Genomic DNA, 14,470 nt, shown 5'->3' with positions numbered 1-14,470 from the left:
TTAAGGCAAATAAAATGTTTTACTTTTATACCGGTGAACAGGAGGTTGAATAATATTTCTCATGCAGGATCGGCTTCTTCAAATCGAAATCTAAGCTATTCAGAAGGATTTCGAGATAATTAGTAATTCTGATCAACTTGCATGCGTCTGATGTAACAATAAGTGAAAAGTGAAAAGTTCTGTAAAAGAACAAAAAGGCGGGTTACTCCCTTTAGGCAAAACGACCTCAATAGCCAACGCGCTCTTTTGTACCAGTGCTCACTTTAATAACTGACTGGGTAGTTCCATACACAACGAAATACATTTAGTTTGGATATGAGCATGTAGCACGGTTGCCAACCCTGTCCCATACCATATTTGAAACGAGATCAGCAGGTGAAAAGTCCGCAACACTTCGTGGGATGCATTAAAACAGGGTTCATCGTTTTTCGGTGACGTAACTCCATTAACGGAATTATTCGTATCAGGTAAGTGACGGACATAATGGCACTGTATGACATGCGTTCGTGAAGAAATTCGTGAAAGTTGCCTCGATAAGCACAAGGCTTCTGGAAAACGTCCTTTAGAGATGTATGAAAAAAGAACTGGCTAAAGGATCGTTTAACTTTTCTATTCTAACTCCCCCCACTGGTCGTATGGCGGCTCACAAATGTAAAGTTGGGCACCCGTCTCTGTTGTCACCACTGATATTCCCAGCCATCTAGGATGAGCAACATGCATGACAATGGGAAACTAATTGCCCCATCGCAGCATCTGGCGGACAAAACTTGCAAAAGTCTGGCGCTCTTCAAATGTGATGCATCACCAGAATTCTCCCCAGACACAAACCATTTACAACACGGGTCGGAATAAATCACGCATGCCATGCCCCAGAATGACTTTAGGAAATCGCTTCCGTGCCGGAAGTCGGCGTTCCCGCCGTCTGGAGAGCACTGCATACGTACGGTCGCAGGAGGGCGTCTTCAGATAGGCGTACGTGGGGCAGGTGGCCGTCGCCACGGTGTCGGGTGGCGCGCTCTCCCAGCACTGCCACCCATCCCATGTGGGGGGACACCAGCCATCCTCTGGAACAGCGCACAAGGCCGTCAAATGCCGGAAAAACACCAGCTCTCTTCTGAAACACACGCACCGGGTGATCAACACCATCCCCTATCTGCAACAGCAGGCGCGACCGCCAAACGATGATCAAGTAGTGGTAGGCCTGTGAAACCGCAAATCGTATGTTGTTCCTGTGGGCATTGGCTGGACATAAACCACCAATAATATATAGAACTCCCGTTACTTCTGCTGAATATCCCTCTATACAAGTTTGTAGCAAACCTTTTCTCGCCAGGACCTGCAAAAACCCGGCTGTCGCCTTTTACCTGCATTTGAGAGTCTACACGAATGTAACCATAATGCGATGAACTCGTGGACATAACAGCGTCGGCCCAAGATTGCGAACGAATTAAGTTCAAATATGGCTACGACGGTACACGGGTAGAGTAGTCTAAAATGACATTTGCTCCCTTAATCTTTGTCAGAAAGTTTCATTTCCGAGGTCAGGTTCCTAGTGCCTCTACGAACATTGGAAACAGCCGTTGCCACCTTCTCAGTGGCTCCACACTCAAATAGCTGCTTCCATCGAGATGACCGGTCGTTAAGACGCGTAGACGCGTTGAAGTAACCCGTATCTGGACCGAAGTCCGAAAGGGGTTGTGGCAGTTTGGACGATAATTATGCCAAACGTTAATAAAAGTCGCCCTTTCTGGATGCAGAGCATGGTGCAGGGATATAGGCCCGTGCTGGAGTATTTGACCAACTTCGGCTGTCTTAACCCATGTTAAAGCTAGGAGGCGTACTAACAAACGTCTCAAAACTTATGTCACGGGAAAGAACGGCTTAGAAGTTTCCATTCTCATCAGAGTGTACGGTAGTGCCGCAGATTATCATTCGGTGTACCTCGTCACGTACCCACAGGCCAATTGCAAAAATGATCAGGAACCAGGGACCACGCGGCTATGTTTATTGCCGCTGGACACCTATTACCCGATTTGTGACTTTTCCCAACATACCTTTCCTCTGCGGTGAAGGGCTCTGCTTGGCCTCGCTCTATTTGCCCGGTCGGCTCGTCTTTTACAGAATCTCAGATTCAGCTTTTATGGTCATTTTGGATCGATCCAAGTATGGAGTGCGTGAAGTAAAAATGGGCTGTTATTCTCCCGCGGGCGGTTCGCAATCAGGTTTAAGTCGCAGCAGATGTATGTCCGTTGACAATCATCATCACCGATGGTGAATGACGATTGATGACGATGATTACGTTTTTAAACGTAATCCTCTTATTTGCCACTGCAATTTATAACCCTAAACACATCAAAATTGTTAAATCAATTTATGAGCCGCACGGTTTTCAGCCCTTGAGATGACATGAGAAAATGTTTTTTCACTTGAGTGAAAACAAAGGAAGTTAGGTTTCCACTTTTTAAGCCGATAAGCAAGCGTTTAACCCTTTGCGTGCCTTCCATTAGGATCAAGTGATTGAGATTGCCCGCTGACTCAGTCTAACAGAAGAAGTCAAAGCTTACATTGACTACCGGCCACTGTTGTCGAAGCGATAAGCACGCTGCTCTGAAGGATTAAGTCGTGGCATGCCACTGGGTTTGATGCGTTTCCTGATGTTACAGGCTGGTGGTTATCGTTTCTCTTTGTGTAACAAAGGAATTTCTTGAGCGCATTGGTTTGGAGGCAATCAATGCAGACATTCTCAAGGCTATGCCGCATAGTAAGTTTGTAATAAATCAGAAATCACTCGGTTTGGACTGGTATGTGAGGACAACGGGCATAATTTGTGACCGCTATTCATGGTCTGATCACTTGCCATTCCAGTGTTGATGAAACTACGTTGGGAGCTGTGTTGGGTTGTCTGGTTCGTATCAAGGCTCCCAGTTCACGTCTTCCAAATAAAAAAACAGAAAGTTGGGCGACGGTAAAATGTAGGAGTACACGGTAACCAAACGTCTCAATGGCATTTTACATATGTCTGCACAGTGGTGGTGAAACGAACTCTCCGGGACATCGGAACCACAGGTTCCAAGAGCGACCTCCTCCACGCTGTCTCCGACCTAAGCAGGCGGGGTCGACGGGTGTAGCTGACCTTATTGGCGTCCATGACTGAACCCGGGAGAGTTCGGACAAAGTCGGTCGCCTACAGCTCCATCACGTCTCTCGTTCTACAAACATTGAGCTGGAAGAATGGGTAAATAACTTGATCAAGCAAGGCAGAGGTGGTCGGCGCTGGTTTCACCTCCCATTGGTCTCTCCGAAATGTGAGACGACAGCTGCAGGTAGTCACGGTCTTACAAAACTTCCGCGTGAGTCCACTCTCTGCTGCCAAGTGTTCGGAGCTCCTTGTGCTATGCTATCCACAACATAAAATTACGAACAGTAACTACGCCAATGGAACACGGCACAGTAGCAGGGAGGAGCTTTGACCCCCCCCCCCCCCGCCACTAATAGAACACTTTCAATGTTTCCCGCCTCCACGGAGGGCATAGTGATTTCACGGAAGCATGGCGACTATAATGACTGTAAGGGTCAATGGGTACGTAAACATCGCCAACTACGGCTAGCCACGTTCCCGTTAGAAGAACGTCAACATTGTGCGGGGTTCTCGAGTAATTCAGTCTCGGAGTTGGTTATTTTGATGCGTCTCTTGAAAACGGCCTTTCAACGCTGGTGACGTAAAATGACATCATCAAGCACTGGGCCGTCAGACGTTGGACGTGTATTCCATATACGGTGCTGAATAGTCTTTGCAGAAAAGCCACAAGCTAAGAAACTGCAAAAGTTTGATCTACATCGCTTTCAAGTTGTTTTCGCCGTAATGTGATGGAACACGAATTAGAATCACAGTCACTCTGACACGTCAATCCGCATCCAAACAACAAACATGACACGTTGTTTAAGTGTACATGCTTGGCAAAGACTATGCGCCAGGCAAACACCGCAAATCCTAAAGTCGTGTTTTGTTTCAGCTGATACCAAATTTGAAAACAGATACTTATTGTCACGTCAGGATATATAAAGAAAGGTATAGCTGCACATAATAAGGCGAGATATTCAGGTTCCCCACAGCTGCCGGGTGAAAATAAATGTTTTTGCGCATCTAAGGCAGTTCACGATATCACCTTGAACACAATCATTTATTTGCGTCTTACGGGTCAAATCAAATATTCCATTTTGCCCATGCTGCCGAAAAACTTAACTGAATGCACTGCTCCACCTCATCGGATCTTTTCCAGTTTCAGAACGCTAGAACAACACAGCTCCCACCTAGGCATGTTGGTAGCCTAACCGGTCTACGGCGTACTTTTCCTGCTTACCCGTAGGGCTCACATGTTAAAAGCCCGCTTTTCACAGAGCTGTGAACCGAATTCTGTCCGGTCAGTTTCAGTGGGCCCGGCACCAAACAAAAGATTGTTAAATTGTCCTGAGCCGATCAATCGATATTTTTTGTTTGGAGAAACCAAACTCTCACGAGGCACCGGGTCAAAGTTTTCGCGCATGTTACGCCGTGAATTTTTCCACTTTCGAGAAATTCTCTGGGGTTCCAGTAGCTCAATCGGAAACGTGCCGGATCTAGAGCCGAACGATTGTGTGTTGGAAGCTGAGGCATCCTAGAATTTGCTTACCAGTTCCCTACGGAATGTGATGAGTTATTTCAGAGAGAACCCAAATATTCTCTCAGTTTATTTGGTTGCAAGTCCCTGAGAATTTCTGTCAACAATTCTGGGCAAAACTCGTTTTATCTCGTCTCGTCTCGTTTTATATTGCAGTTTTTGTACTGAGCCTCGTTTTACCCGGGGCCTATCAGCCTGATAATGACAGGAGAGTTGGAACGCGGGCGGTGGGCTATCGCTCCGACAAGAGCCACTCTCAATGACTGCGGCCTATTAACCCGTTCAAAGGGAAGAGTCGTTTGAGAAATACGAGAGGCGATGTTGAAAACAGGGTGACATGCAGCAAAATAGAGGTGAATGGTTCACCCAATCATCTGATGACACAGTAGACCGAGTGTGGGCACTCGCTGAAAGGAATTAATGCAGCTCAATCAGCCGGGCGGCTCCAAGATGTCACGAGGAATAGCCTGAGCGAAGATCTTTAGCCTTTGGTCTAGGTCTTTGCGTGAGCACCATACACGCATTACGTCAAAAAGCTATCTTGAAGCATCACCAATGCCACGCTTATTATATACGGACCGCTCTTGAACAGAATGCAGTAAATGTGTTTAGAGCTTGGACGCCCCGAAAAAGTGCTGACCCACTTTCCGTTCTCGCCGTGAACCAAGTGTTTCCATTGATGTCGCATTCGCGTCACAGAAAATGAGGGCGTTTCACTCACTACCCGATTGTCAAAGCGTTACGACAAATTGGCCGACCGAAATACAGCCTTTTCGTAACTTCACACACGTTTTAAGATCCGAAATTGTCAAACATCTGCGCACAGTGTTTGTTTTTATCAAGTACTTGTATGCCAAACTAACGGAGAAAGCACCCTTGTTGAGCCTTGAGAAGTTGAGCAGCGCCAACACTCTCACCCTTGTCCGGCATTGTCGTAAAAACAGTGACCTCTTAAACCAACCCAAAAACCATCGCATCGAGATCCGCGTGTCATCAAAAAGAACGCGAAGCCGGGGGTGCGGAGGTGGTCCTCCAGTTCAGCCGAGCAGCACCAGGTAACGACCTAGACGGCCGGCGCCGCGCAATCCAGCGATGAGAAACGGAGGGCGCCAGCCAGTGGATGCCAGAGCGCCAGTGCCTGTTATTAGAGCACAATGCCATCATTAATTAAAGCGACGCTTCGCATTATAAGACGTGCTTAAGGCCAACCGGATCAGAGTGGATGACACTGCTAGCAGCTGGTGGAAATGACATGGGTCTGGTTACTAGCAGTGGAATACGGCACGGGCCATCGCCTTCGTCGGTCCAATTTATAATGAATAACAACTGGCTGCTACATTAGGCAGACGGGGCATGGCATTGATCACCACGATGTTCTCCTCAACGTGTCCTACGCTCGACAAGAAATTCGGTGGGGTTTATAATAACATTGATACGGGGTGATGATGCGGGGTGATACGGGGTGATGTGATACGGGGTGACGTGGCCTATGGCCTGCAGCCTTACTCGCCGGAACATTGTGTGAAACAGACTGGCAACATAAAACCCCGCGACATTAAGTCGTTGGCAAGATACCCATGCACCTGGGCCGCGCTCTGTATTTGTTTCTGGTGAATAAGGGCCGGCACTGGCCCGTGTCAGCTGATGTTTGTGCCGGTGGTCTGTGGGGCCCGATCCTGAATGCCGTCACTGGCCCGCTTCAGCTAATGTTTGTGCCGGTGGTCTGTGGGGCCCGACCCTGAGGGCCGTCACTGGCCCGCTTCAGCTGATGTCTGTGCCGGTGGTCTGTGGGGCCCGATCCTGAGGGACGTCACTGGCCCGCTTCAGCTGATGTTTGTGCGGGTGGTCTGTGGGGCCCGACCCTCAGGGCCGTCACTGGCACGCTTCAGCTGATGTCTGTGCCGGTGGTCTGTGGGGCCCGATCCTGAATGCCGTCACTGGCCCACTTCAGCTGATGTTTGTGCCGGTGGTCCGTGGGGCCAGACCTTGAGGGCCGTCACTGGCCCGCTTCAGCTGATGTTTGTGCCGGTGGTCTGTGGGGCCCGATCCTGAATGCCGTCACTGGCCCGCTTCAGCTGATGTTTGTGCGCCGGTTTTCCGTGCATCGTTGCCAAGAACACGTAGGACGCGTCCAGCAAGGGACGGGGCAACGCCATAGCGAGCATGTGGACAGTGAAACAAACAACACGCTCTATACAGACAGGACAGACAAGCTGCTCGCAGAATCCTTCAGGGGACATGGCAATGGTGATGTCGCCAAGACACAACGCTACCAAGCTTTCCTTCAACCTTTACCCTCACAATGCATGTGTCCTCCCGTGACATTCCTAAGCATAGATCCAGGACGGTTCGAGCCATCCCCCTGATAAATTCAGTGTGCCTTTTCCATTTAATGAATTGGAGACATGGCAGCTGATCCTGTCCCAGGCTATGTTAGGCCAATGAGCTAAATACGCTTCAGCTGGACTAAAACAGTCACAAGGAACAAAGGTGTCAAAACATTGTTAAACATAACGTTTGTTACTAATGGCTTACAACGCGGCTGCCTCTTTTCCGGTAAACACTTCTACACAACGTTGTCACTGCCCGATTCTCAAATTGCACCCTGACATAATCGTGCTCACTGACCTAAATGGATGTGGTGACCGAGTGAAAATAAAATAATCTGCGCGAACCTCTAACGCGGTTTTCAGTGCATACTTTCCAGTTGCGTAAGGTGGATTTTAATCCGTGTTAGACTTGACAGCATGGCTCTGCTATCCAGGTATGATATGTACCCACGAGTATAATCAAAGGCCACTGTTGTTGATTAGTTGATTTTGTACACATGACCTTTATAATGGGCGCTACACAACGTAATCTGCCTGTTCTCACTCGCCTTTATTCATTCGTCTGCATTTTGCTTCATTCGCAATTGACTTTTGCCATTATAGATCATCGAATTCGCTGTCGCTGCATTTTTTAACTTAATATGCACTTAGCTTGACCGCCCTCAATCTGTGATTGCGGAGTGATCTCAGTATAGTTGCTTACCACATTATTCAGCTGTCCACGGATTGCAAAGACAGGGGCGACGTCCCGAATAACGTTGTAAAAACCTGACGAGAAATGTCACAGTACGTAGTAAAGCCTAGACTTCATCATCAGGTCAACGCGCGTTCGGGTGATGGCAAACTTGACCGCTTCGACTTCTTCAGAATAAAATACGATTACGGCGACGTAGCGACGCCAAACTTTGTCTAACTGAACACAAATAAGTCACGAGTCAAGAAACAATTGACAAGAAGTACCAAGTCTTCTGGTATGCAAATTCTCACACGCCTCTTGTGGTCACCGACCCACAGCAGGTCACAGTCAGGCCGCGTTTGCCAGTGGATGACGACTCTTAGGGAATCATTCAAGCTGATGCGGGAGGAAGTGTTATATGAAAGCATGCAGCTTCAGGACGGTGGTTTCTTATACAACTGGACAATTCGAACCATAATTACAACAGTTCCTTTGGTATAGCAGCAAGTATGAAGGTTTCATCAAGGTCAAAACTACGGTGTTTTTGCTGATAGCTGGCTTCGGGTAGTAATTTTAGACGCTCATTTCAAATTATTTCTTTACAAGATCAAGCTTCGATTGATTTCGACTTCATGCTTCCGACTCCACGAATGTCAGGACAGGCCAATGACCTAAAATGACCTCGATCAGCCTCTCGCTTTGAGGAGTATGCGAGCGGGAGTTTGAGGACCTCTTGACGCTAATTTACTCTGATTTTATCCAGCAATAATCTGAAAGATTTTTGGTGATCTTTATCTTCTAAAGGCGGATAGTGTCAATGACCAGATATGGCCACAAATAGGCTTTCACTTTTTTCACAATTTCACAACAGACACCTGGTTAAAGCTAGTTGCGTGACGCTTAGAGCGCTCCAGATATTATTTCAAGCATGACAGTGTTCGACCCGAAAGTCACAGCTTATATATCTAAAAACGTGACAGAAATCATTTAGCGTAGCATCTTACCACCTGTGTGTATCTCGTGCCTCGAGCTAATTCCATCTTTGAGATCTCCGGGCGTCAGATCCCCCCCCCCCCCCCACCCCCACCCCCACTCGAGCGTGTCCTACCAACTGCCCACCGGGGACGTGTCAAGAACCTGTTCGGAAATGCAGAACATATCTAAAAAACAATTTAGCTCTCCCATTGCTTCATTCCGCCCCGCGAAAACATGGCGATAGTACCACCCCCTCATCAGTTCTAAGCTGGGGCAGAGCCCCAACAGTGCGAGGGTCATACGTGCCCGGGTGGCGGTTGCATGTCCTTCGCTCGAGTGGGGATTCCATTTAGGCCGCCCCCCCCCCCTCCCCCAGAGATGTCAACACCTAAGAGAGCTAGAAACTCAAATTAACAGGGTGGGATAGTCTGTATGTTAACTCACTAGTTCAAAATTTGATGTCCATAGACACTTGGCCGTAAAGTAGGCACCTTCGTGTCGAAAAAGGTAAAAAAAGAATAAACTGGAGATGGGTGTCCGAAGGTCCCCCAGATCACCTCATGGCGTCACCATGAATCAAGACACCCATTATAAGCAACATATCGCCAGTGTTCATTCTGGGTCGGTGGCCTTGTTATAGAAGTTGTTATAGAAGTTGGGTTATAGAAGTTCATGGTGACCACAAGCACATGACAAATAAAACAAGCTCTCCAGTAAAAAGCGGGTTGGTTTTGACCGCGGTCTTTCTCTCATACCTGACCATAAGTCCTTGAAATTTGTTGTAATCCTAAATTCAATTGTTCTTTTTTGGCCTCAGAAACTATATCAGAGATGTGTGGCTTCGTCGAACACGCCGTTGTGTTTTCATATTGAGCGATTCCCTTGCAATTGTCTTCGCTGACAGCCACGGCCTGACTTTGACCCGCCATAAGTTATCGACCTCGCAAGGTGCAAATAAATAACTAAATATCGCTATTCATTTGCCCGCAGCTATGATAAATTTGGCGCGACGACACCGCTCTGTTCAGAGCTTATTCTGTAAAAACCTGCGGGTTTGAGGGCAAATTAAATCCCACCCCACCCGACCGCGTGTTTAAGAGTTAGAGATTTGACACATTCAGGTTATCGAGTTGGTATATGTCCGTTCTATTCAAAAGCTAGTAGGCATTTGGTATCAACAAAGAGTCGCACCACAGCACCGCGCCAGCTAGCCCTGCTTGGTACCAGGCGCTGGACACCTATCTCTGGGTTGTGTTTGGACATCGTTTGATCAGAAGGTCACAATCTAGAGACCCAAAAGTGTAACAAATAAGTTGGCATGGAGGCGCATCTACCCTGGGCTTTTGATGGCTCTAGTTCTCATCATTTTTCATATTTCAAGGGTCAAAACTAACCCTAAACTGAGCTTGTCTAATCAAAACGGTTATAAGGTACTATGCACTGGTCACTGGATGCTCAGGGCCGTTATAATGTTAACGATAGATAGATTAGTACCTGTTATTCCCCAGTGGGCGGCACGCCTTCCACGGCCAGGCTGCCCCCGTTGTGGAAGCCTCACCCCTGCTGCGGCGAAGCAAACCGGTCGTACATTCACCGTCATTGCTGCCGTCGTTACTGCCGTCATTGTTACGTATGGGGGTTTTGGTGTGTGCAGGCATGTGTCATTGTGTGAATATACGGCGGTGTCTTTGAGTTTCTACTTCCCCATTTGACACGAGCCGGATAGCATTTGCCGGCTGCAATAAACTATCTGACTCCAATGAGTTCGTTGACTGCTAAATCCCCCGCCTCCAGGCGTTTCCATCACACGACGGAGGCAGGGGGCAGACGGGAGGACTCCGCGTGTTTCCATCACACGACGGAGGCAGGGGGCAGGCGGGAGGACTCACGCGTGTTTCCATAACACGACGGAGGCGGGGGCAGACGGGAGGACTCACGCGTGTTTTCATAACACGACGGAGGCAGGGGCAGACGGGAGGACTCACGCGCGTCGGCGGCGGCGTGCCGCATTCGTCGGCAGCACCTGACGGCGCTGCGGCAACAGTCCGCCCAGCTGCTGACGTCTCGCTGCGCCGGGAAGGTGGCGGCCAGGGCCGGCTCGGGCCGCTCCGGGTCGACTGACACCTGCGGAAAGGACGCCGGTGGTGTCAGCGGCAGCCGCCAGACACTCGCCAGCTGTCGACACCACCATTCAGCAGTCCCATTTTTGGCGTTGCGGAGCGTTAGTGGTGTGACATATGACATGTGAAGAGCAGAAAATCCAGCGGTTTCAAACATTTTACTCAAACATGCTTAGTAAACCACTTGAGCCAAACGTGAGCTTATACTCTCCGGTCATTCACACATTGCCAAAACCACAGCGGGAGCATGCAATAACGCAGGCATACATATATATATATATATATATATATATATATATATATATATATATATATTCCCATATTACATACGCATTAAGGACCACAGGGCCACAATTTCCACCCTAACAATCTTTAAGACCATCTCCGGCGACAGTTTTCTAATGCCCGTCTTTCCTGGGGTCGGTCAGTGCTTCCCCGACCCACAAGGACCAGTGGCAAGCCACAGAGCCAGGGTGAGAGGTGTTCTGCAGTCGTTCTGCCTTAACGGCAAACTCCATGTCATACCACGCGAGGAGCCGTCGCCACCACGCCCTGAGTACGCCACGCGACGGCACCGAGGGCCCTGACAGGCCACTACATGCCCTCCAACATCTAACAACGTTGTGCGGGCGGGGTGCCTGTCGTGAATGCGGGCGTGGGCACTTTGTAAGGATGCGAGACATTGCTCAAGGAGATGAAAGTGGGTTTGATAATAACATTTGGTACCTTAACTCTCGCACCGACGGGGGAGGGGAGGTACCCGTCCCGTGACCGTTTTTTTATATTTCCCCAGGGACGGTACGTGGTACCGCGTCACACTACACGTCACACGTGGTACCGCGTCACACTACACGTCACACGTGGTACCGCGTCACACTCAGTACATCACCTCTCTTAAATTTCAGATGTAGCCTAGGGTTTGGGGCCTCGATCCTGCCAGCTCAATGGCCGACCATCTGTTGTGGCCAGACCATGTTCGATCCAAACGTTATTCAATATGATAATCAGTAGAAATGTGTCATACCGCGACTGCGCTTTTGTCTCGTTAACTGTTCTTCATAACGTGATACTACGTGCCCTTCAGGATGCACTGCCGTTATTACAGGCCACAGACCAATATTAACCCTTACTTGCTCGTTAAAATGATGTGCTCTATTAGTTGCATAACGTATACATTTTTGTATAGATTGTCAGCCTTGACGGAGACGCCTTTTACCCGTAACTGAAATTTACTCCGAAAAGTCGCCATGGGTATCCACCATTTCCAACCAACCGACCTTTCTGCTAGAACATTGTAATGTTTGTGCCCCATCAGCACAACTTGTCTGTTTTCATTCGTGTTTGCACTTGATAGCGCGGTTCCCTCACCTGCATGTGACGTTTACCGTGAAAGTTCATAAGTGACTGACCTACGTTGACCTTGATACGTGACTGACTTGACGACTGCTTGACCAAGCTCCAACGCCAGCAGCAGACTCACAGTCGACTTTTGGGTTGATAATAAACAAACTTCACAAACATTGTTTGATGACCTTTAGCTAAACCTCGGATAAAGAAATACCATGCGTAAAGGGCCTTTACAATTGCAACGGTTGATTCATCTGTTGATCAATGTTCATTCTGAAAGTAATAGGCTGGGTGAGCAGATACCTGACATGTCATGTCACAGTTCCCTCAGAACCGTATCGCTGAAAGGGTAAAGGCACCTGCAATAGTGACAGGTGGGGTGGGGAGAGACAGGTATCTGACTCGAAGTCAGGCCACAGCTGACGCGGCAGCCTGTCGGTGCAAGAGCTACTTCACCAGCAATAGGTGACTTATTGCGCTCTTCCCGCAGCAGCCTATAGGAGCACGAGTGATAACACAGTGCATTACAGTAGTCACAGTTCCATATTTACATTCAGCTCCCACGCTCGGAGCTAGCGACTGCCAGATAGATGCGCACCACGCTTGACTGGGAACGCACACATGCCACAAGACGCTCACTGTTATCATGGACGTTAGGGAAACGCAGCGCCGGTGCGCCGCTGACCGCAGCGAACTGTCATCGCTGGTAGTGAAATCACCGTACATGAGCCATTAGTTAGGTTGCAGCTTGCATGATGAAAGTAATTTGCGTTCAGTCTTGTTGCTGTTCTTGAAATTCAACGTCGAAGTTTGGAAAGCCAAAGTTGGCAACAGAGTTCTAAGGCATTCAAAGTCGAGCACAGAACCATCTGAGCTGCGAAGTCTTCCAGACTTTTCAACTTTTGTCTTCCCTAGAAGCAACAGTAATCGTTTTAGCAACGTCAGTGATTCCAGGTGCAGGTCGCCTCGAGCTGCTTCTATTGGGAGCCATAAGCAGCAGCAGCTCGAAATGCAGCGCATCGATGCATTAATAGCTAACCGGCTCTGTGATCTCATTCGCCATAATATAATAACAGTTATTCCAGCCCCTTCCACGGGCAGGCTGGAAGAGGTTGATTATTACGAATGGTCGTTAGCAAAAAGCCAACCATTGCCGGAAGACTGGACGATTTATCACCGGAGTTCAAGTTAAATGGCTAAGGTCATTCCCTCCAGTATTCATACCGCACCCGCCTTGAGCTCACTGCGTGATGTCCGTGTACCGGTGAGTCCCGTCTGACCAGCCCAGCCAGTGCCAAGCGGCCGCGTCCCGCGCCAGCCCTCTGCACCAGGTCCAGCCAGTGTCAAGCGGGCGCGTCCTGCGCCAGCCCTCTGCACCTGGTCCAGCCAGTGCCAAGCGGCCGCGTCCTGCGCCAGCCCTCTGCACCAGGTCCAGCCAGTGCCAAGCGGCCGCGTCCCGCGCCAGCCCTCTGCACCAGGTCCAGCCAGTGTCAAGCGGCCGCGTCCCGCGCCAGCCCTCTGCACCAGGTCCAGCTAGTGTCAAGCGGCCGCGTCCCGCGCCAGCCCTCTGCACCAGGTCCAGCCAGTGTCAAGCGGCCGCGTCCCGCGCCAGCCCTCTGCACCAGGTCCAGCTAGTGTCAAGCGGCCGCGTCCCGCGCCAGCCCTCTGCACCAGGTCCAGCCAGTGTCAAGCGGCCGCGTCCCGCGCCAGCCCTCTGCACCAGGTCCAGCTAGTGTCAAGCGGCCGCGTCCCGCGCCAGCCCTCTGCGCTTAGACGGCTGCAAAGCTCAACCACGCTAGCATTCAACCGCGCATTCACTGTTAAGTTCAAGTAATATTTCCCATTCTTGCATTCCTATTTTGGTGTTCACTTATTGCTTCTGGTAATTTTCCAGTTCTCCTATTGTAATAAGTGGCGACAAAGTCTCGACCAACCGGGCAGGGCGTTAGTGTTTCCCATGACGCCACGGCAATGCGTTCCTTGTCAACATGAAGTATTCGTCTTCTATGCCATTTGGTACCAAACAGGCTACGTTCGGAGCAGTTGAACGTGTCAGTGACGCCCGGACGCCGCCGACCGCGATAATCCTCTCCCACTCATCACTCCCAAATGAGCTGTGGCGCCAACACCTCTGGAAGAAAATTACCCGTGGATCGAACTGAAAACCTCTTTGAAGGTACTTATAAGGTGTGCCACTACAGTATAAGGCCAAAATCAAGCAAGAAACTGCTAAAACAGTAAGGTAGCCAAAACATCGCTGTCTGAATGGCTGAAATTTCGTCAGCCCACCAAACATTATGAAGCTCCGCAAGAATGTCGCCATGTTCTCCAGACGCACAAGGCGAATAAAGATCAGTCAGCGAG

At 49.4% G+C, this 14,470-nt stretch overlaps 1 protein-coding gene across 1 annotated transcript in view; it reads right to left on the bottom strand.

Annotated features, from left to right (window-relative positions):
* LOC119110203 (calcitonin gene-related peptide type 1 receptor) overlaps positions 1-10,651 on the bottom strand; it is a 102,760-nt gene extending 92,109 nt beyond the window's left edge. The window contains exons 1-2 of the mRNA XM_037233938.1: positions 10,625-10,651; positions 945-1,064 (exon numbers count right to left, since the gene is read on the bottom strand). Of these exons, the coding sequence (XP_037089833.1) occupies positions 945-1,064; positions 10,625-10,649 (145 nt within the window). The 5' untranslated portion in view covers positions 10,650-10,651. The remainder of the gene's footprint in view (positions 1-944; positions 1,065-10,624) is intronic.
* Between the last annotated feature and the right edge of the window lie 3,819 nt (positions 10,652-14,470).

This window comes from Pollicipes pollicipes, unplaced genomic scaffold, assembly GCF_011947565.3.
Source record: "Pollicipes pollicipes isolate AB1234 unplaced genomic scaffold, Ppol_2.1 Scaffold_7231;HRSCAF=8579_pilon_pilon_pilon, whole genome shotgun sequence".
NCBI lineage: Eukaryota > Metazoa > Arthropoda > Thecostraca > Pollicipedomorpha > Pollicipedidae > Pollicipes > Pollicipes pollicipes.
The sequence above is the reverse complement of the archived record's forward strand: the minus strand, read 5'-3'. Positions and strand labels throughout refer to the sequence as shown.